At 61.3% G+C, this 21642-nt stretch overlaps 1 protein-coding gene across 1 annotated transcript; it reads left to right on the forward strand.

Annotated features, from left to right (window-relative positions):
- Positions 1–1536: 1536 nt before the first annotated feature.
- On the forward strand, positions 1537–19739 carry ONECUT3 (one cut homeobox 3). The gene is made up of 2 exons (XM_089905713.1): positions 1537–2725; positions 19447–19739. Exons 1-2 carry the CDS (start codon positions 1537–1539, stop codon positions 19737–19739), a joined length of 1482 nt encoding a protein of 493 aa, XP_089761839.1.
- The last annotated feature ends 1903 nt before the right edge of the window (positions 19740–21642 follow it).

Here is a 21642-nt window from a genome sequence, read left to right on the forward strand (position 1 = left end):
CGGGGTACCCTAGCAGAGGGCTTACTAGCTCTACCCTTCCCCTCCCCATTCTGGAAAAGGCAAAGGTTTCCCCCTGGGGCAGATGTATGGGGAAGGAAGAAGAGGTGGGGCCGGTTTGGGGAGTCCCTCCTCAGCCCACACTCTGGCCTTCAAATGGTGACACCCTTTGGGGTCTGGCTTGGCCACTCCAGACTCCCCTCCCTGATCTGCATCTTATTCCAATAGAGGGATCACCTTGGGGGGGGTCTCTCTGAGTGTGGGAGGCCCCCTCATTTATCCCAGTTCCCAGAGATCCCTGGGCCTCACCTGTCTCCACGTGGTGAGGAAAAGGAGCACCCTCGCTCCCCCCTAAAAGCGGGGCTTCCCTGGTGGCGCAGTGGTTGAGAGTCCGCCTGCCGATGCAGGGGGCGCGGGTTCGTGCCCCGGTCCGGGAAGATCCCACATGCCGCGGAGCGGCTGGGCCCGTGAGCCATGGCTGCTGAGCCTGCGCGTCCGGAGCCTGTGCTCCGCAACGGGAGAGGCCACAACAGTGAAAGGCCCGCGTACTGCAAAAAAAAAAAAAAAAAAAATAGGAGAAACCCCAGGGAGAGCGTGGAGCTGGACCGGGGCTTTGTGGGAAGCTGGGAGGATGTGTCTTCAGCCTGCCTGCTCTGGAGGGGGAGAGGGGTTCTTCAAGAGTCACCCCCAAGCTGCTCCCACGCTGGAGATGAAGGAAACTAGAAGGACCTGGAAGTGGGAGGTGCCTTGGGCACCCCTGAGGCCAGGCGCTCCATTATACAGCTGGGGAAACTGAGGCCCAGGTGCCCACACATGGGGGCAGATCCAGACACTTGGGAGGCACAGGCCGTGACCCAGCCTGAGGACCTCGCTCCAGAGAGACCTTTGTGGGGGGCTGTAACTCCCTACCTGTGCTGAGATAGAGGGAGGTGAGCGAGCAGAGGGACCACCTCCTGGGGGATCTGTGTGGGTCGGGGGGAGCACGATCACAGACCTCCACTCAGCCACGCTCCTGCGCACTCCCCAAAGATGGACTCGTGGGTGCCAGGTAGGAAAGTAACCTTCACGACCCTCGGGAGACCCAGAGACAAGGTCCCCAGTCTCACCTCGGCAGAGTCTGTCCTCGACCCCCGCCCATTGTCCCCGGATACGACCAGTCCCCAGGGGGCACGGCGGAGACAGAGGCAGGGGACCCCAGAAGCCCGGAGTCTGGCCCACTCCGGCCTGCCTGGCGCTGAAAGGGGCCGGGGCGGGCGGAGAGCAAGGCGGCGGGAGGTGGCGGCGAGGGGAGCCGGTGGGCGGGGGCACTGACGTCAGACCCGGGCCCGGGCGCCGGCGGCCGCTCCCCCGCCACATCCTGGTGGCCGCGCTCACAGCCGGGCCGGGCCGTGCGCCGCTCAGCCGGGCAGCCTCGCGCGCAGCCACCGGGGAGCGGGCGGGGACCATGCGTCGGCCTTGAGCGCGCCGGGCCGGCGCCAAGGAGCGCGCGCGGCGGGCGGGCGGCCGAGCCGGCGAGGGGCCCGCGCGCGGCGGCCGAGCATGGAGCTGAGCCTGGAGAGCCTGGGGGGCCTGCACGGCGTGGCCCATGCGCAGGCGGGAGAGCTGCTGAGCCCGAGCCACGCGCGCTCGGCGGCGGCGCCGCACCGCGGCCTGGTGGCGCCCGGGCGCCCCGGCCTGGTGGCCGGCATGGCGAGCCTGCTGGACGGCGGCGGCGGCGGCGCCGCCGGAGGCGCCGGGGGCGCGGGCGGCTCGAGCGGCGCGGGCGGCGGCGCCGACTTCCGCGGGGAGCTGGCGGGCCCGCTGCACCCGGCCATGGGCATGGCCTGCGAGGCCCCCGGCCTGGGCGGCACCTACACGACGCTCACGCCCCTGCAGCACCTGCCCCCGCTCGCGGCCGTGGCTGACAAGTTCCACCAGCACGCGGCGGCCGCGGCCGTAGCCGGGGCGCACGGCGGCCACCCCCACTCGCACCCGCACCCGGCGGCCGCGCCGCCCCCGCCGCCCCCGCCGCAGCGCCTGGCGGCCAGCGTGAGTGGCAGCTTCACCCTCATGCGCGACGAGCGCGCGGCGCTCGCCTCCGTGGGCCACCTCTACGGGCCCTACGGCAAGGAGCTGCCCGCCATGGGGTCGCCGCTCTCGCCGCTGCCCAACGCACTGCCGCCCGCGCTGCACGGCGCCCCTCAGCCCCCGCCGCCGCCGCCGCCGCCGCCGCTGGCAGCCTATGGCGCGCCGGGCCACCTGGCGGGGGACAAGCTGCTGCCGCCCGGCGCCTTCGAGCCTCACGCCGCGCTGCTGGGTCGCGCGGAGGACGCGCTGGCCCGCGGGCTGCCCGGAGGCGGCGGCGGCGGCGGCAGCAGTTCGGGCGCCGGGAGCACCGGGGGGCTGCTGGCGCCGCTGGGCGGGCTGGCGGCGGCAGGAGCGCACGGGCCTCACTCCGGCGGCAGCGGCCCGGCCGCGGGAGGCGGCGGCCCCGGGGCGGGCGCGGCGGCCGAGGAGATCAACACCAAGGAGGTGGCGCAGCGCATCACGGCGGAGCTGAAGCGCTACAGCATCCCGCAGGCCATCTTCGCGCAGCGCATCCTGTGCCGCTCGCAGGGCACGCTCTCCGACCTGCTGCGCAACCCCAAGCCCTGGAGCAAGCTCAAGTCGGGCCGCGAGACCTTCCGCAGGATGTGGAAGTGGCTGCAGGAGCCCGAGTTCCAGCGCATGTCGGCGCTGCGCCTCGCAGGTAGGAGCGCGGCGCGTACCGCCCGACCCTAGGGGTCCGGCTCGGGGCTCCCCAGCACCAAGCAGTGCGGCAGCGGAGAGCCGCGGCTCCCTCCCCAGTCGGCGGCCTTGCGCCCCGCCACCCCCTCTGGACCCCCTTGCAGGAGGCTAGAGCGTGATCTGCGCCCCTGCCCGTCAGTTCCGTCAGCAAAAGGGGGAAAAGGATTGTGCCGCCGTCCCTCCCGTAGACTCCCGCCCAGCCCCTCCGGGAACTGGGAGGGGGTCCCTGGACCCTTTTTAGACTGCTGGAGGATCCCCAAGCTGCCAGCAGGGTCGCTCATTGTGTGTGTGATGTGTGCGTGTGTGTTTTAGGGGGTGGGTGCCCAAGACGCGCCGCCGCTTTCAGCTCGGGGTGCCACTCCCCTCCTCCCAAACGACCCCTCGCTGCGCCTCCAGCCCCGGGGCAGAGCGCCGAGACCGTGCACCGGGTGCCAGAACCTTAGCAGCCAGGGCCGGGCCCGCGCTCAGCCCCCGGCCTCAGCGCGCGCTTCTTTGTAGCTGGGCCTCTGCGATCGATAGCCCCCTCCCCCTCTCCGGCCGCTGGCAAAGGTCACCCGAGAACGGGCGGGGGAGGGCAGCCCGGGGGACTCTCGGCCCGCGCGGCGCGGAGGCCTTTACACCCCAGCCGGCCGCCCGCCCCACGCGTTTGCTCCTGGCTAGGGTGCGCGCACCCCACTGGCCTCTCTTTTCCGTTTTGTGTTTCTCTCGCTTCTACTTCTCTCTCTGTCGGGCGAACTGGGATCTATTTTTTTTGTTCTGTCTCCGTTTTCCTCCTGGTCTCATTCTTTCTCCTCTCTGTCCTGCTCCCTCTCTACCTCTCTCTGCCTCTGTCTCCGTGTCTCACTCACACTGATGCTCATCCCCCCCCTCGCTCCCTCCTCCCTCCCAGCTGACAACAGCTGGGTCCACACCTGCCCCCAGAGAGCCGGCGGCCAGGACCCCTTCTCCTGGGTGTGCGTGGTGGGGTGCAGGAGAGCCCCCACTCTCACCACGGTGGCCTGGCTTGGGTGGGGGGGAGTCTTTTCCTGGCCACTCTGGGGAGGGGCTGCAGCCGCCCCAGCAGCGGGGACAATAGCGGCCCCGGGCGCCTGATCCATTGCTTCTCTGCGCACAGGGGCGAGTGGGGCTGGATGGAGTGGGCTGGGGCTCAAACCAGGCACCCCGTAAGCGGGGAGGCAGGGAGGGACTTGGCTGTGAAGGGCTGGGCAGGGGGGCTGGGGAAGAGGGGGTGCCGTTGGGGGATGGAGAGGGGTCGGTGTTCGTTGCTCCCCTCCCCCTAGGCGTCCTGGACAACCTGGGGGACTTGCACCCACACACGGGCCTCAGTTGCCCCTTCTGCAGAACAAGGTGACTGCCTGAGCCCCGGATAGGCTTCCTAGATTCTCCACATTGGGGACTAAATCCTCCTTTGATGTGGCAGGTAACCAAGTGCGTGGGAAGGTGGCCGTGAAATGTTAGAAATGGCATCAGGAACCTGGACGGTCTTGTGTGTAAGGGCAGTACCCACTCCTCATGACACATGCAATGACACAGGTGTGCTCACGGGGGACACTCAGTCACACCAACACACAGCCACAGCCTGCCGTGTGTGATGCAGGTGATAGGGAGCAGGCCAAGGGCATGGCCCTGACGCTGTAGGTACTAAGCAGCCCCCAGCGAATGGGGTCACTTGTGAGGTTTGACTTACTGTACACTGGCCACCTTCGGCCTCCTCCCCGGCGCATGTATTTTGGGGACATCGTGTCTGACATGTGTGTACCCAAAGGACACACCACTTTCCATTTTTTTCCCCCGTCACTGCCATTTAACTAACTGGACCTCTTTGTGGTATTTAAGTGGCACACTTCGGGGCCACCCGATTGGCCAGGGCATCTTAGAATGACAAGCCTCATGTGAGAAGTCCCTGTGGCGGGTGCCTGCTGTGAGGGATCAGTGCCAGCCAGCAGGGCACCAGCTCCCAGAGTCGGTGTAAGTGCGGGGAGGGCAGGGGAAACTGAGGCTGCGTTTGCATCCCAGCCGGGCCTCCCTGGCTTCTGCGGCGGCAGTCAGACGCCTCACCTCTCTGAGCCTCGGTTTCCCCTTTTGAAGTGGGAGTCAGAATAGTGGCCGTCTCAGGGGTACGTGGGGTAAATGGAGAGGATGAGCACAGGACCTGGCACATGCTCAGGTCCAGGCGACATTGAGCCGCGACACCCGGCCTGTCCCCGGCTCCTCCAGGCCGCTGCCTAGGCGTGACCCACCCACCCCACCCCACCCCCGTCCGCCTGGTCCGCGCGCCGGGCCCTGGGCCCCCGCCACACCTCTAGCGCGTCCACAGCGCGGGGCTGGCCTTAGGATGTCAGAGGTGGCCGGGCCGGGGTAATTAGGCACCGACCGGCCGAGAGGCCTTTAGTTCCGGTCGCTGCGCGAATGAAAAGCGGTTAAGTGGCGGCAAATCGCAGCGGTTGGTGGCGGAGGCGGGGCACATCCCTCCGCAACGCGCCGACCCGCAAGCGACAGTCCAAAGCACCTCCCGGCGCCCAGACCCGCACAGTCCAACCCCGGCGGGGAGTACTCACCGCCGCCCTCCCTCCTCCCCGCCCCATCCCGGGCCCAGCGAAAGCCGCTCACCTTCCCGGGACCCTGCAGCTCCGCGCCCGAGTCCCACCCCCTCGCGCTGGCCCGCCTCCGGCCTCGCCTCTTGGCCGAGCTGTTCCGGACCTCCCGTCAGGTAGTCCCGTCCTTGCGCTGGACCAGGAGGGTGAAAGACACACGCAGAGACAGAGAGAAAGAGAGATAGGTAAGGAAGGACAGAGAGTGGCAAAAAAAAAGAAGAGAGAAAGTCAAAGAGACAGAAAAGGAGAGACTGGAAAGGGGAGTTGAGAGGTCCCAGCGGCTGCCCGTCTGCTGGGTTCCACTAGTCTGGATCCTGTCACCTCCCAGCTCCCCCGCCTCTCTCCTTCCCGACTCTGGGGCTGAGGAGGGAAGAGCAGTTTCTTTGTTCCTCTGAAGCACCCAAGAAATCTGGCCAGGTAGACCTGAGGGTCCCCCACTCCGTTGCCCCCAGGCCTGCCTGTTCTTTGTGACTCAGTTTACCCCCCTGTACAATGTGTGTGCATTGGGGGAGCCAGGCTCTGGGTCTGACATTCTGGGGATGGCCCATCCTGCATCCCCCCAACCCCACTGCCATGGTGTGGAGGGGTGTCTAGCCCTATTCCACCCCAGGATCCTCAGATTCCCACAGCTTCGGAGCCGCCGCCTCTTCGAAGCCCTCCCCGACTCTGTCTCAAACAGTAATTACGGGAGAGGGGCTGGGGGAGGGGCTGGCGGACTCCGCGGGGGCGGGGCGGTCGATGAATTCGAATTACCGTCTCTAATTCATCACCGTCGCCGGGTCGATAACTTCGGCCGTCTTCAAATATTGTTTAAATTGCAACTCCGGAGGAAAAGTATTTTTTGTAACTGATCAGAAAATATATATAAAATATCAGATGGTGGCGATTGAAAGAAGGGTCCTCTCCTCCTCCTTCTCGCCTGCCGATGAGCCCCAGACCCAGAATCCCTGAAGGCTGTGGGAGACCGGCCGTGGGGGAAACTGAGGCAGAGAGGGAGCCATTTCCGGAGGTGACAGGGGGTGGGCACGGTGAGGGCAGATGTCAGGGTTGGTGGTGGCTTTGCAGTGTGGTGGCCAGGGACCTGGAGTCTGGAAGGAATGGTGATGGAAAGGGGAAAGGCACACCAGCTGCCCCGCGCCAGACTAGGACAGGCTTTTCCCCCACCCCTCCCCCCATTCTGCAGCCACCATCCCGGACAGGTGTTGAATGGGAAGAGAAGAAGAGACTCAGCCCACAAGGTCCAATTCCAGAGTCCCACTTGGAGGGACACTATCCATCCCCCCCGCAAGCACTCTCGACCCCCTCTCCCCTCCCCCCATCCCCCCACCCCTGCAAAGACCAGTGTACCTTCAGTAAAACCTGACCTTGATCCACCCACAAGGGTCCACACCTCTTGCAGACCCCTCCAGAAAGCCACCCCAGCAGAGAATTTGGAGACCTGGCCTCACCCGGGCTCAGTCACTGACTGATCTTGGGTGAGGGTCTGAGTCTCAGTTTCCTCATCTGAGAAATGGACAGAATCAGATACCACCTCCTAGGTATTTGTTGAGGTTTTTCTTATCAACCCCACCCCCGCCCCCTGCCAGAGCCCCTCAGGATGTATTCACAGACCCTGTACCCTGAGGCCACATTGCTTAATCACCCACTCACACCCACATCTCCTTGTCTTTAGGGAGGACCTGGGTCACCCCTGGCAGCCTGTGCTTTGTGGGACCCACAGAGAGTGGGAAGGGGAGCCAGAAGGGGTCTGGGACCTGGAGGGGACACTGCAGGCCTCCTCAGGGAAGCAGGGAGTGGGGGGATACTGTCTGGGGCTGTGTGTGCCAGGGCCATGAGGGGCTGTGCATGATGCCTTGGGTCCCCCAAACCAGTCCCTCCTTCTAGACCACAAGACCCAAGTGGGGCGGCACCAGCACCCTGCCCAGGTTCACTGATTCTGGCTTCCATTTCCATGCAGAGGGGGATGGAGAGGAGAGGGGTAGGTTGTCAGATGGGGAGGGGGCGGGCTGAGATGCCCGGAAGCCCTCCCCCTCCCCCTCGGTTCACCTACCAGAAAGGAGGGACCTTTTAAGCCAGTTTGGATGTCGAATCCATTTTACAGACCAGCAAGCCAAGGCTGAAAGAAAAGTGCTTGCCCGTGCTGCACGCTCAGGGTGACTCAGAGCCTTTAGTAAATGGGGCTTGAGATGCTCAGGCTCCCACCTCCCTCAGAGATGGGGGGACATTCCGGGCAGGTGGCCCAGCAGAGACAAAGGCTGGGAGGGGAGCTCAGTGGACTGAGGCCAGGGACAGGAGGGAGGCTCTCAAGGTCATGTCAAGGTCCAGTTTACAAACCGTTTGGGTGACCCTTGGGCCGGGAGGGCAGGCCTGCACTTTTCCTTCCGACTCAGAGTTGGACAGGATCACGGACCCATATGAGTCCCCCCAGGGACCACAAGAGACCCTGGGGATGGGTCCTCCTGCTGCACTCAGAGCCACCCACTTCTGCTTTTCCTGGTGAACTGCCCCCTCCTGGCTGCCAGCCCTCAGGGGGAACCTGGGCCCTGAACTGGAGGTCCAGCCCTCCTTGGACCCCAGTCCCGATAGTACCTTCCAGCCTGAGAAACAAGGATGGTCGTTCCCGCGTCACAGAGAAGCACACAGAGGAATCTCCCGGGTGAGGGGCTGGAGCTGGGCTTTGGCTCCTTTGTTCTGAAGTCCCCTTACCTGAAAATTCTAGGACTAACCAAGACCCAGCCATTCTCCCTAAACTCCCTCCCTATCAACCATCACCACTCTAGTCTGAGCAACCCACCTCTGGCCGCTGCCTCCTCCTTGCTGGTCTCCAGGCTCCACTCCCTCCCCTGATGTCCTCACTCCAAAGCTGGAGGGGGCTTCTTACAGTTAATCAGAGCTCATCATTCTTCTGCTTAGTACCGTGCCTCGTGGCTCCCAAGAGCCCAGAAGTAGAGGAAACTTCCTGCTACAGCCCTAACTTTCTGTCCTGCGTCAATGCAGGTGGAACCACCAAAGACAAAGGCTGGGAGGTGGGAAGCCAGAGCTGCTGTAAGGATGGAGGCTGGACCCCCGCGGCTGGAGTCTTTGTACGTAGCAGCGAGATCAGCTGAACCAGGGGAGCTCAGGCTGGTTTGAATCAAGTGTTTAATTAAATATGGCCCTTGATCAATAAGGAAGGCTGTGCTCGTGGGGGAGGGAAGAGGCTGGCCGGGAGCCAGGGGCAGCCTGGGAGACCCACCTGACCTTGGGCAGTCCAGGGACACCTGCGGCCTCAGTTTCCCCTCTGCCAAGTAGGTGTGGACGTGGTGGGGCTAGAAAAAGGAGGGACTCTCCTGCCCTATGGACAGATGTGGGGTAGGCTGGGGGCTTAGACCTAAAGAGTCACACGCATAAAGCCACAAATTGGCAGCAGATGGAAACAGACAAGGAGAGGTGCCCATGACCGGCGCGGGCCTCTGGAGAGAGGGGACGGGAGTGTAGATGTGCCAGTGCCAGCGACACAGTGTAGATGCACGCGGGGATCGCAAGCGGAGATGCAAAGGAACGGGGGATATAAGTGTAGATCCTCACGGGACACAAATGTAGACGCCCACATGCACACTAGGGCAAGCGCGCGCAGACTCCGGCCCAGGACCCCCACCGCCCTCCGGTCGGGGTCTGGCACATCCCGGTGCTGGGGGAGCAGGGAAGAACCCACCTCCCTCCCCCCCCCCCGACACCTTCGCTGGCGCCTGGGAATTTTTCACGGGCCCCCAGCTGAGCCGCTGGGCCACCTCTCCTGCCCATCCACTTCCGGGCAGCTGCTGTCCGGACCCCACTCCCTAGAGCTGGGGGGGTTGGGAGAGGGTCACGTCCGCCCGCAGTGACGGAGGTAGGTGATGGGGGACCTGGTGCGGGCACAGCAGGGTTCATGCTTTTCTACGCACCCTAGCGCATCCGCGCCCACTAGGGAAGATGTCGGTGCTTCAGTTTCCACCACCAGGCCAACGCCGCCCCGCAGTGCCGGCAAAGCCGCGGAGTGCAGCCGGGGCCGCCACGTTCCGCACGTCTGTCTTCAGCGGACGTGGGATCTCACAAACCCAAAAGGATCTAGCGTGCATCCGCCCTCCACAGCCTGGAGGGACATGGGCGCACGCAGCCCAGTGTAAGGACCCGGCCCCTTGCCCTGCACACCCGCGGCCTCCGAGCCTCAGGGTCACCGGCGCGCCCTCAACAAGTGCCCGCATCCTACCCCGGGGGAAGTCATATCCCACCCGTGGGGAGCCACCTCTGGGTTTGCCTCCCTCTGGCCCAACCCAGGGCGGCGGCGGACTTGGCGCGCTTGGCTGTGCGCTCAGAACGTCGGGTCACAGCTCCTGGAATGCAGACAGCACAGCGCGGGGGCCAGGGCGCTTGGGGAGGGATGCGCGCGGCGGCGGTCAGGCCCGGGACTGTGGACAAGGCGCTTCCCCTGTGCACCTCCGTTTCCCCAAATGGAGACTAGAATCCCCAGCCCGGCTGAGAACGAAGCACGTAAAGAAAAGCCTCCTGCGCGCGTTGGAGCAACGGCAAAGTCCCTGCTTGCTTCCTCCACCTCCCTCCTGTCTACCCACCCTGTTCTTTAAAAAATGCTGTATTATTTTTTTTCACACAGCGGACACATTCGCCAAGTTCCAAATTTAAGTGGAGCAAGTCCCCTTTCTGTAAACCGCAGTTCGTATTGCTCCTCCTAAAGAGAGGTTACACTTAATCCGGCAGCCATAATGCACATATTTTCCTTTTCCTTTTCCTCTTTTTAAAAAACACCGGCTCTGCTGTGCTTTTGCTTCACCGACAGCTGGCACATCCACATCAGGAAAGAGAGCGCCTCGACGGCATTTTTACCTGCTGCATAGTATTCCCTCTGGCCCTTTCCTTCTGTCTTCAACCACGTCCCTGCCCAGGACATTTAGGACAGTTCCAGGTGGTTTGCCGTCGCCCCCAGGGCTGCAGTGAGCACGCGCAGCACGACAGTTTTGCCTGTTGAGTTTATCTGTGGCTTAGTTTCCCAGTCACTGAAATGCTGGGTCCTCCCCGCCCCCCCCCCCGGCCTTTTCTGCTTTGGCTTCTCTATGCTTTTTCTTATCACCGAAGGTTCCTTTCCTGTCATGTTTTTCAAATCCATTTCCAGCTGTCAGCCGCTGTGACTCTTAACAATTTTTTTAAAATAAAAGCTCTGTGTGCACCCGCTGATGAGGTTTGCCCCCAGTGCCTGAATGGGGGGGGCAGGTCTCAAGGCGTGAGAGCTGCCCCTGGACACCCCTGTCCCCCCATCCCCAGGCGTTGCAACCACCAGATGGAGCCCCCCCGCCCCGGGAGGGGCAGCCCAGAACCCAGTGGAAACGCTCATTTCCCTGATAAGTCTTTGAAAGGCTCAGAACTAATTTGAAAATGCGGCCATTAAAATCCCATCAGGGGAAGCAGGGGGGTGGGGAGGGAGGCTGGGTGACAGCCAAGGTGCGTTCAGAGGCTGGGGGAGGGGGAGGTGTGGACCTGGCGGGCAGGGGAGGGGTGGAGGGGCAGAGAGTGGAGAGGCATCGGAGACAGAGGAGGGGCTACTGAGGCTTCCAGGGGGTCCACATCTGAGGGCAGGGGCCTGGCTCAGCATTGTCTCCCTGGAGATGACTCCCCTCCCCCCCACCCATGGGAACCTCTTCCCGGTGCCCTGAGGAGTGCAGGGTGTGGATAAAGCAGGTCCGAGGGATGTATATGCTCCAGGCTCCCCTCCGAGTGACTCACTGTGTGACCTTGGGCAAGTCACTCACTGTCCCTGGCCAGGGGAGGCCAGCGGGGGATGCTCAGGGCAGCTCAGCCCAGTGGGGACAAGCCACTAGGGTGGTGGCATCAATGTGGCCCACATCTGGGGCTGAGCATCTGGTGGCCGGGGTGGGACGTGTCGCCAAGGAAACCGGTCATCATCCCAGCCGGGGACCTGGCTCCGAATTGAATTGTCTGCCCGGAGAAGCTGAGCTGAGCGCAGGAGGTGGCCGGAGGGGAGGGAACGGGACAGTGGCTCTGGCTCCCGCTCCCACACCACCACCCCGTGCCCAGGTAGACAGATCCTGGGAAGGGGGTGGTACAGGCATACAGGGCTGGGGCCCTGGGGCCAGGCAAGAGTGGCTCCGTGGTGGCTTTGACACTGCACAGAGGGTGACACAGAGGGATGAGCACTTCTGGGGCCACCGTCTGGCTGCTGTCCTCCCCTGTCAGACCCAGGCTTTCACAGTGGGGGGAGCCACCCTCCTGATGCCACCTGGCTTCTTCCAGATCTGTTCCCCCCAGCCGGGCTCATGTCTTCCCCCCCAGATAGCCCAACCATGCCCACCTCCATCCCGAGCTGCACAGCGGGGGCAGCTGGCAGCCCCGTCTGGGAACAGTCAGTCATCGGTTTCCCTGTATCTGTGCGATTATTCGGGTGACGGTGTTTTCACACCACATCGAGGCTCCGTGGGACCTTGCACACAGTGCACACAGGAGGTGCTTGATAACTGTGTGAGTGAAGGGGGGAGGGGGGAAGGAGTGAGCAGCTGCAGGGTCCGCCCTGGCCCGCATTTGGAGCCAGCTTTGCTTGGGACCCCCAACCCCACGGACAGACGGGGACATCAGGACCAGGGGTCGCTGGGCTCGCTTTATAAACCAGGAAAACTGTGTCCACAGACTGTGGGCTCAGGGCCACTCGGCCGCCGGAGCCCAGGCCCAGCGTCCCCGCTGATGGGGAAGGGCAGGGCAGTGGGGCAGCTAGCAGGCCCAAGGCCAGAAGACAGACAGGAGCCACCCCGGGGGTCTCGATGGCCCGTCCTACATCCTGTAGACTCAGACCCAGTGGGCTCAGCACCACGCACACTGGCTGTCACACCCAGCAAGTCACGTTCAGCCCTTGATTCTTCACACTGCATCCTTTGTCTGACATCCACACTGTGTCCCCAACCCCCGAGGCCAGCTGCAAGCAAACGTCACGCTGAGGCCTGCTGGCCTCCGGGTCTTCCCCCGCTGCCCACTGACCGGCCACATCCTCTGAGCCTCTGCCCCCACTGCCCCCCAGGTCCCCACCCGCTGCCCACCTGTCTGCCTGTCTCACCGAAGGCTCTGGCTACCCTCCCAGTTTTCCCCGTTCCTCACACGCGTATGGTCTGCTCTGCGTGGCTACCCCTCCCAATACAGCAAAGCCACACTACACACACCGTCTTCCACCCGGCCAGGCCCTGTGCAGCCCCACGCGGGCACACCCAACTGATGGGGGACAGGCAGACTCCCGCGTGCTCAGCCGGCTGGGGCCAGGGATGGCCCAGGACAGGCACAGCAGGGGCACTCATCCCCCCATGTCACCCACCCAGACCACAGTGGGCCTCTGGAGGAGGAGAGGAGGAAGGTGCAGGATGCCAGAGGGGAGGGGGAGACGGAGGGCGGGAGGAGATGGGTGTTTGTTAGGTGATGATGGGGGTGAACAGGTGCAACCCTAGCTCCCTCCACTGCGGACCTGATCCTCTCCATCCACTGAGGGGCGACTGAATCCAGGGACACCCCCCTCCCCCTCCTGCTGCACAGCCCCACCTTCTCCCTGGCTGACTGGGGACAGGGTGCTCCCTGCTGAGGGCCCTCCCTGGGGTCCCCCTGCTTTACCGGACCCTCCAGGGCAGTGACCAGCCGGGTCTCCCTGCGCAGGGTCTTCCAGTCTGGGCTGAGTCCCCTACCACCCACACAGGGGTGTCAGGCATTGGACAACACAGCGAGCTGGCAGACTCCCATGGATCCACTCTGTGCTGGGCACCAGAAGGCTCCTAGGGGAGAGAATTGGGGCTCTGCTGAGGGTGAGGGGAAGAGTTTCCTGGGGCAAGGGCACCTGGGGCTGGGCCTTGAGGGATGTCTAGGAGTTCTTTGGCTGAGGCAGCCCAACTCCCTACTCCAGACCTCATTTTCTCCATCCCTCCCCACTCCAGGAAGATTCTAGGGAAGGTGCTGAGGCTTGAGGCCTGCCCTGAGAGGGGGAGAAACTTCACGGCTGCCCTGCAAGTGGGGCCCAGAGCCTAGCTCCTCCCCGGGACCCCCATATGGGAGCTGGGAGCCTCATCCCAGCCCCACCATCGTATTCAAGACTTTTCTGGCTAAACCCCTTCTCAGAGCCTGGCAAGGCAGAGATCATGATTAAGACAATTTTCCATTTGAGGAACCTGAGACTCAGAGGCCGTCACCACGCAGTAATCCACGGTGGGGACGGGTCTGACTGCCCTCTTGGGCCCCTGGACGCGAGCAACTTTGTAGAAAGGCAGGAGGGACAGAGGTGCCATGGGAGCAAGTCTCCGACTGTCTGAAATGAAAGGGAACTTGAGAGTCCCGCCAACTCACCTCCTGTTGCCGCCACCTGAAACGTGGACCAACAGGGCCCACCCTCCTACCTGGAGTCCCAGCCAGCGCTGGGGCGGGGTCAGCTCCCCTGTCAGTCACTGCGGGAACCGCGGGCCAGACCAGCCGAAAAGCCTGCCGTTAGCGCCTGCTGGGCTCCCCGTGAGGCAGCTGACTTGGGAATAAGGTCTCTTCTGTATCTCCTTTGATCTCCTCCAGGGCTTCTGGGACCCCCCAGGAGCCAGCCCCAGACCCTCCTCATCCCTGGACTCCAAAAAGACTGATAGCAATGAGGGAAACAGGATGGGGTGTACCCGCCACTGTGGTGCACCTGCATCCCCTCCTCCACCTGAATCATTTCTATCTCCATCACCTTCCCCACCATCTTTAAGATCAGAGTATCTTGGAATCAGCAGCTCCAAGTATCAGATTCTCAGTCCCTGGGGTCATGGAGGGTGGACAGGAGAGAAAGTTGGGTCCAAAACCCTCACTCTGTGGCACCTCTGGATAGAGTGGGAGAATGGTGTGGAAAAAAGAAAGAAAAAAGCAGAGGAGGGAGAAAGTTGCAGTATTAAATTGGGGGGGGTCAGGGTGGGCCTCACAGAGAAGAGATTTGAGCGAAGAATGGAAGGAGGCAAGGGAACAATGAAGAAACGGGGGAAGAGCAACACAGGCAGTGACTTCCCTGGTGGTGCAGTGGCTAAGACTCTGTGCTCGCAATGCATGGGGCGCAGGTTCGATCCCTGGTCAGGGAACTAGATCCCACGTGCCACAACTAAGAGCTGTCACAGCCAAATAAATAAATAAATATTTATAAATAAAAAAGAGCGATGCAGGCAGAGGTGGCAGCCAGTGCAAAGGCCCTGAGGTTGGACTGTGCCCGGGGGATGTGACCAGTGTGGCCATGGAGGAGTGAGCGGAGTGAGGGGGCAGCAGGAGGAGGTGAGAACAGAGAGGCGGTGGGGGGCCAGGGGCCGAGTGCGATGGGGAGGGCTCGGGCAGCTGATGTGCCCTGAAAAATGTTTGAAGGAGGCAGAACGTCCCATTTTGCAACTGAGGAGACTGAGGCAGGCCCTGCAAGGGAACTGACCCACCCAGGGTCCCAGAGCATGTATGAAGGCCACCCCACCACACCAATCCCACAGGCCAGCCCAGCTGGCTCCTCCTCTGCTGGCTGTCATGGCAGCCATGGTTGGTGGTGAGGGCCCGTGTCTGAGGCCACTCCCTGTCTCCCTACCACAGGCTGGGTGGCCCTGGTGGGGGAACCTGGGCTGAGTCCCCCTGTGCTGGGCACCTACAAGGTGGACTCTAGGAGGGGGTTTGATGGTGTCGGTGAGGATTTTGGAGGAGACGGTGGTGGAGGTGATAAAATGGAGGTGATGGTGGTGGAGGTGCGAGTGGAGGAGGTGGTGAGAGCAGAGGTGGTGTTGATGGTGGAGTTCGGCTGCGGAGAGAGGTGGTGGTGGTACAGGTGGTGGTAATGGTGGAGGAGGAGGGGCTGGCGGTGGAACTGACGTAGATGATGGAAGGGATGGTGGTAGATGGACACCGATGGTGGTGGAGACGAGGTGATGGCAGAAGAGGTGATGGAGGTGGGGGTGGTGGAGGAGGTGATGGAGGGAGAAGTGATGCAGGTGGAGGAGGCGATGCAGGTACACCACAGTGGCGGTCCCCACTGGAGATCATCGTGGAAGAGGTGGCCGCAGCAGTGGTACCGCAGTGTGAGGCTGCTGGCTGGTGCCATGAGTACATCCCAGGCTGCTCCCCGGGCTCCTCTTCCCCAGCCCTGCTCCCTGGCCGGTCCTCTGGCAGCCTTGGTTTTCACTTCTGTGAAAGGGGCCCATACCCAGGCCTCTCCTCCTTCTGGGGCTGACTCCAGGGGTGCAGTGGTTTTTAGCGCTGGCCCGGGTGATGCTGGGTGCTGGGAGGGATACTGATGAGGGGCAGGGCAGCGATAGGACCCGCTGCTGGGGGGCTTTGGGGCACCTCGGGTGCTGGCACTCACACCCCCGCCAGGGGCAGGGGCCTCCAGGCCGGCGCCGCCGGGGTCTGTGGGGGAGGGAAGCGGTGACAAAAGCTGCTCGAGGTAAACAGCTCCGACTGGAGCCCGGATCGATCCAGGCTGTGAGGAGCTGTAATTAGATTGAACGCTGGGAAGGGGGGCGAGCGGAGCCTCTTTTTGCTGCGATCGACAAAACGCGAAGTTTTTTCACCGCTCTGCTTCGCCCGGCCCCTCCCCCAGCCTCTGCCTCTGGGGCCCCCATTAGGCTCTGGGTTGGAGAAGGGGGAGGCCAGGGGCAAAGAGGCGACCCCCATCTTACCTCCCTCCCCTCTGCCAGTCAACTCTGGCTGCTGTCTTGCCCCTGCCAGGACTTGCTGGGTGAACTTGGGCGAGGCGCTTACCTTCTCTGAGTAAGTAAGAAGGAAACTTCCTGCCCTATGGAATTACAAGGCCCTGCACATGCAAAGCTCTTGCAAGCTAGAGCATTGATACAAAGGAGCATTTGTATATCTGTCCCTAGTGTAAATGCATAGTGAACTCATGAGAAAATTGCTAAGAGAATGAATGAATGCATGAGTGAACGAATGAATTGACGATCGCAACAGGAGGGCAAGAAAGGCCTCTTTTGGAATGTAAAGGCCTGGCTGAGTTTTGACTCTTCCCTGGCCTTGCTGCCTGAGACCCAGCTTTCCCTTGAAAGAGTGGGGGACGTGGCCTCCTCTCGTGAGCCTCACAGGCTTGCCAGGTTCCAAGGAGATGGGAGGTCAAGGCAGTTGCTTGTGCTTCCTTCGAACATTTCTTTAAGCAGATAAAATACGAACAAATGTTCTCACTCCCCTGTTTTGTATACAAAAGGCTGCCCGGTACACAGTTCATCTCCTAGGTTTTGCCTCATACAGTACCAGGATTGCTTTTCCTTTCTTGCACGGCTGTTTGTTTTTCCAGGAGTTAATTGTTGCCAATCACAAACTCTTCCCACATCCTCCATCAAAGTTCGAAACCAACGCATGTTAGGACATTTCCATTTCCCTTGGTTCTTCTGCTCTGACCTGAATGGGACTGCCCTCCGTGCCCTTGGTGCCTTTGTCCTGCTGTCTTTCAGGCTCTCCCATCTTCATTTGGGGGACCGCTTTTCCCTTTCCTCTAGGTTGAATCACATTTCCTGATTCCCGCACCTTCCTTTTTTGATTTACTTCCTCATTTTGATGGAACACACCCTCTAGTAGCTTTCTGAGAAAAGGGTATACAGAAGTCAACTTCTGGAGACCTTGAATGTCTGACTATATCTTTAGTCCACCTTCATGCTTATGTTTGGCCGGTCACACAATTCTAGCTGAATACAGTTTTCCCTCAGAATTTTGAAGGCATTGTTCCACTGGCTCCCAGTTTTCAAGAAGCCCAAAGCCACTCTGATTCTTAGGTCTCCAAATGGCATGTGGCTTTCCTCTCTGGGACATTTTATCTTCTTTTTCATCCTGGGTCCCTGACATTTCACGAGGATGAACCTCAGGGAGTGTATTTTTTTTCATTCATTGAGCTGAGCATTTCATGGGCTCTTTTAAACTAAACTCTCATGTCTTCCAGCCATGGATTTAAAAAAAAAAATATATATATATATATATATATATATATATATATATATAAATTTATTTGGGCTTCCCTTTCTCTAGTTTTGGATGGCCTCTTGCTCAGATGACAAACCTGCACATTCATCCTCTAACTTTGTTATCACCTTTCCCTCATTTTCCATCTCTGTGTCCACCTGTATTTCCAGAGATATTTGCTTTATGTTCCAATTCTTTTTTTTTTTTTTTTTAATTTTTTGGCCCAGTCACATGGCCTACAGGATCTTAGTTCCCGGACCAGGGATTGAACCCTGGCCCTTGGCAGTGAAAGCACCGAGTCCTAACCACTGGACCACCAGGAATTCCCTATGTTCCAATTCTTACATTGACTTTATTCCAGCTATTATATACTTAAATTCTAAGAGCATTGTCTTCCCCTTTCATGGTCCTGTTTCATGGATACAGTATTTTTCTCTTACCTCTCCAAGAATCTGACTTATAACAGTGCCTGACCTGTCTGTTTCTTCTGAGAGCATCATCCCCCAATCCTCCTGCCATTTTTCTCACTTTTTCTCTCTCTCCTTCATTAGAGGCTTTTCTGAAATGTCCAGTAACCTCTGATCATCACTCTTCTTTAATCATGAAACCTGAAACAGGCAATCAGAAGCCCCGTGTGTGTTCCAGGTCAGAGGGGGCCAGGGAGGGACGTGGTGCGTCAGTTCACACAGGGGAACCTGTCGTCCCCGAGAAACGAGCCACAGTGCAGGGGACATTCATTTATTTTTGCTGACGTGTGTGGACATTGATCTGGCATGTCATCGGGTTCAGACTGTCCTGGAACCAAAAAAATCCAGCTTGGCTTGTGGTCCCAGCACGCCACTAGGCCTGGCAGCAGGGATCTGCTAGTACAGCCTGTGCCATCGGCCACTCTGGGGGTGACAGAGTCGCTGGGGCAAGCGGTTGGCGGGGAGGCAGGATAGGGCAGGTGTCCACCACCCACTGCCCCTGACTGCTACGTGGATGAGGATTTGAGACTCTGATAGAGTTTGTGCTGATGTCAGCAGCCCCCGGGGGGAAGTAGCCTGCTCTGGCTGGTGAAGCTCATCTTTTCCACCCACTGGCCCCCATGGCATTGAGGGGAGGGGTCCACTTTGGAGCTGGGGCAGGGAGGAGGAGGACCACCGGCTCCAGCCCAGCTCCACCACCCTGAGATGTTGCCATTTCCCCTTTGCAAGCATCCACCGACCACAGGGCAGCCTCCTGCAGCCTTCCCGGTCTTCCGTGCAGGTGGTCCTGGGAGAGGGACGGTTGGTCTCTCAACCCCCCTTAGATCCTCCCAGCTCCAGAAGTTCCTCTGGGGACTTGAGGGGAGCCAAACCTTAGTCTCAGTCTGCTGGTGGGGGGAGGCCAGAGTGGGGGCTCAGATATCAGAATCAGGCAGTGGACGCCCATGTGAGCCTGGTTCAGGGTCCCTGAGCTGGCCAGGCGCCAGAGGACACCAGGGAAGGAAGCATGGGCTGTCACCCCCCTTCTGAGAACCCCCTTGCCCCATCATTCCAGGGGGAGGTTACTGGGGTTTGTGACACATCTCCAAGGACCTATGAATTAACCACTTCTTTCACCCAGGTCTACACTGAGCCAAATAACTCACATGTAGAGTTTCCATGTCATTTCCCCCAGCACCCCCCAGGTGTGGGCTGCAGAAGGGAGGGCAGAAAGCCACCAACACCAGTGGTGCTCTTGAGGTCAGGATTCTTGGGGGGGTGGGGAGGGGTTTGGGGATATGAGGCTGGGGAGCGGGCCAAGCATGCAGAAGAGGGATGGGAGGGGTGGCGACCCGTGCCTGCGGAGGTGTGCTCACACTGTATCCCCTTCTGTTTCTCCCCACCTCCACATCTGCCTCCTCTGTCTCTGTCTCCTGCCCACGACTGTCTGCCCCCCCCTTCCTTCCATTACTGGCGGTCTCTACTCGCTGCCTCCTGGCCTCTTTCTGTGTCTCCCTGTCTCTTTTGGCCCTGTCCCCGGGTCGTCTCTCCCTCCATCTCTCGCGTTTCCCGCGTATTTCTGTGTTTCCTCGTGTCTCTCCGCTCCGGGACGCGTGGCCTGTCTTCTTCCGTGCGGCCGCACGGTGGCGCTGCGTCCCGCTCGCCCGCCCGCTCGCCCGCAGCCTGCAAGCGGAAGGAGCAGGAGCAGCAGAAGGAGCGCGCGCTGCAGCCCAAGAAGCAGCGCCTGGTGTTCACCGACCTGCAGCGGCGCACGCTGATCGCCATCTTTAAGGAGAACAAGCGGCCGTCGAAGGAGATGCAGGTCACCATCTCGCAGCAGCTCGGCCTGGAGCTCAACACCGTCAGCAATTTCTTCATGAACGCGCGGCGCCGCTGCATGAACCGCTGGGCCGAGGAGCCAGGCGCGGCCCCCGGGGGCCCCGTCGGCGCCGCGGCCACCTTCTCCAAGGCCTGAGGCGCCCCTCCCCCCCCCCGCGCCCTCCCCTCCCCCCTGCCCCACCGCGCCCTCCCAGCCTCCACGGCCCGGGCGCTGCCCTCCCACGTCCCCCAGCCCCAACCCTGCCGGCCCGGAGACCCGCGCCAGGGGGCGCCTGGAGGGGCTGCCGTCCGGGTTCCCACACCCCGGGAAGGGACGCAGCACACCCCCAGCCCAAGTGCACAAAAAGGGCCCCCCTCCTCCCTCCGTCCCAATCTCCTTCAGGCCAAAGGAAGCCCTCCACCCCCCCCGCCAGAGGGGAGGGGGTGACAGAAAGGGGCTCCCGGGCTCCCTTTCAAGGCAGGACGCCCAGGGGGCTTCGAGGAAAACCAGGGCTCACGTGTCGTCCCGAAAGCGGGTCAAGAAGCACATACTAGAAACAAACCGGGTATTTAAAAAAGGAATTTAAAGAATAACCCCTCCTTCGCCGGCCCCCCGACCCCACGGAAGGAGGCAGGGAGGCTTCCTCTCCAACGGTACCCCCCCAAACCCCCGCCACGGACCCTTCCCCGAGAACTCAACCCCTCCAAAGTCGCCAAAGCCCACGTCGAGCTGGAGCCTCACACTGCCCCCACCCCACCAAGACCACCCCGGGTCCGCCGGCAGAACTGCCTCCGCAGCCAAGACCCAGCCGCCCCTCCCGGCAGCCGGGATTCCTTGTGCCAAGAATTGCCTGCCTTAACGTCTGGGGGGGTGGGGTGCCCTGCAGCGGCGACCGCCCAGCACCCACCGGCGAGCACCCTTCCCCACCCTGTCCCAGACCGGAGGGGACGGCAGCTCAAACAAGCGGGTAATTCCAGACGCCTCCCTCCCTACATCCCTCTGCCAGTTCACTTTACCGCTAGGCACCTTGATGAATGACGCGCGGGGAGAGACAGACCCCAGGAAACAGAAGAAAACACTCAGATTCCACGGAGAAACGGGCCCCGGAAGAGCAGGGCACACCTGAACCTCTGCTCGCTGGGGTCGCGGCGTCGCCCTCTGCTCCGGAACCCCCGGAACTTCCCCCACCTCCCAGCGCTCGGGGGTGCGGCGCTGGGCCTGCAGGGGCGCAGGGGTGAACCGGTACTGCTGCTGCTTTTTCTCCAAAGAGAGAAAGAAGATGATGAACAAGGTGGAATCTGCTTGCTCTGATTTTTGCCAAAAGAAAAACAAAAAATGACAAAGGGGAAGGAAGGGTCAGAAATGAAGATGAGCATGCCCCCCTCCCCCCAGCCTCCCCTGCTCACCCTCTCCAGGTGACCTCCAGGACTGGCCGGCAGCTGGATCCCAAGAGCCTGCTCCCCCGCCCAGGGCTCAAGAGCTGGAGGCTAGAAGGAACCTCTCCCCACCAAACAGCCTCCCACCCCCTGACCACCACCTCCCACCCCCTGACCACCGCCTCCCAGAGAGGTGGCCACACCCCTCCCCTTTGAGAATGCAAGAGACATTTCTAATGAAATGCCCCTCCTCCTCCCCAGGTAAAGGCTACCTCACTCAAATGTTCATGTCTGTGATTGGAAAAATCACGCCTGATACCAAAGATTTCCCCCAAGGACTTGTGCTGGATGCTAGGATTCCCTCGCCTGGGGACCAGGTGTGGGCGAGGGTCTGCTTTGGGCCCTGCCCCCCAGGTACCACCTGTCCACCACCAGAGAGAGCAGAGAGAGAGAGACAGAGAGAGAGAGTGGGAGGGAGGGAGAGGGTGGTGAGGTCGATGAGTGCCTTTTTCTTGAACCAAAGACGTGTGTGAGATGCTCTCTTGTCCTTATCGACTCGCTATTCTCCCCGCTTTTCAAGCAACCGGATCTGAGTGATGCTTCTAGAACCTTTGGATGTTGGGGCAGAATCCTAAGGGTCCCCGTTCCCGCTCAGCAACAACCCCTCCCCCCAGACACACGTA

The sequence above is a fragment of the Delphinapterus leucas genome, unplaced genomic scaffold, assembly GCF_059928025.1.
Source record: "Delphinapterus leucas isolate spDelLeu-1000000601 "Yukka" unplaced genomic scaffold, BTC_Dleu_Yukka2 spDelLeu_asBTCV2_sq25, whole genome shotgun sequence".
NCBI lineage: Eukaryota > Metazoa > Chordata > Mammalia > Artiodactyla > Monodontidae > Delphinapterus > Delphinapterus leucas.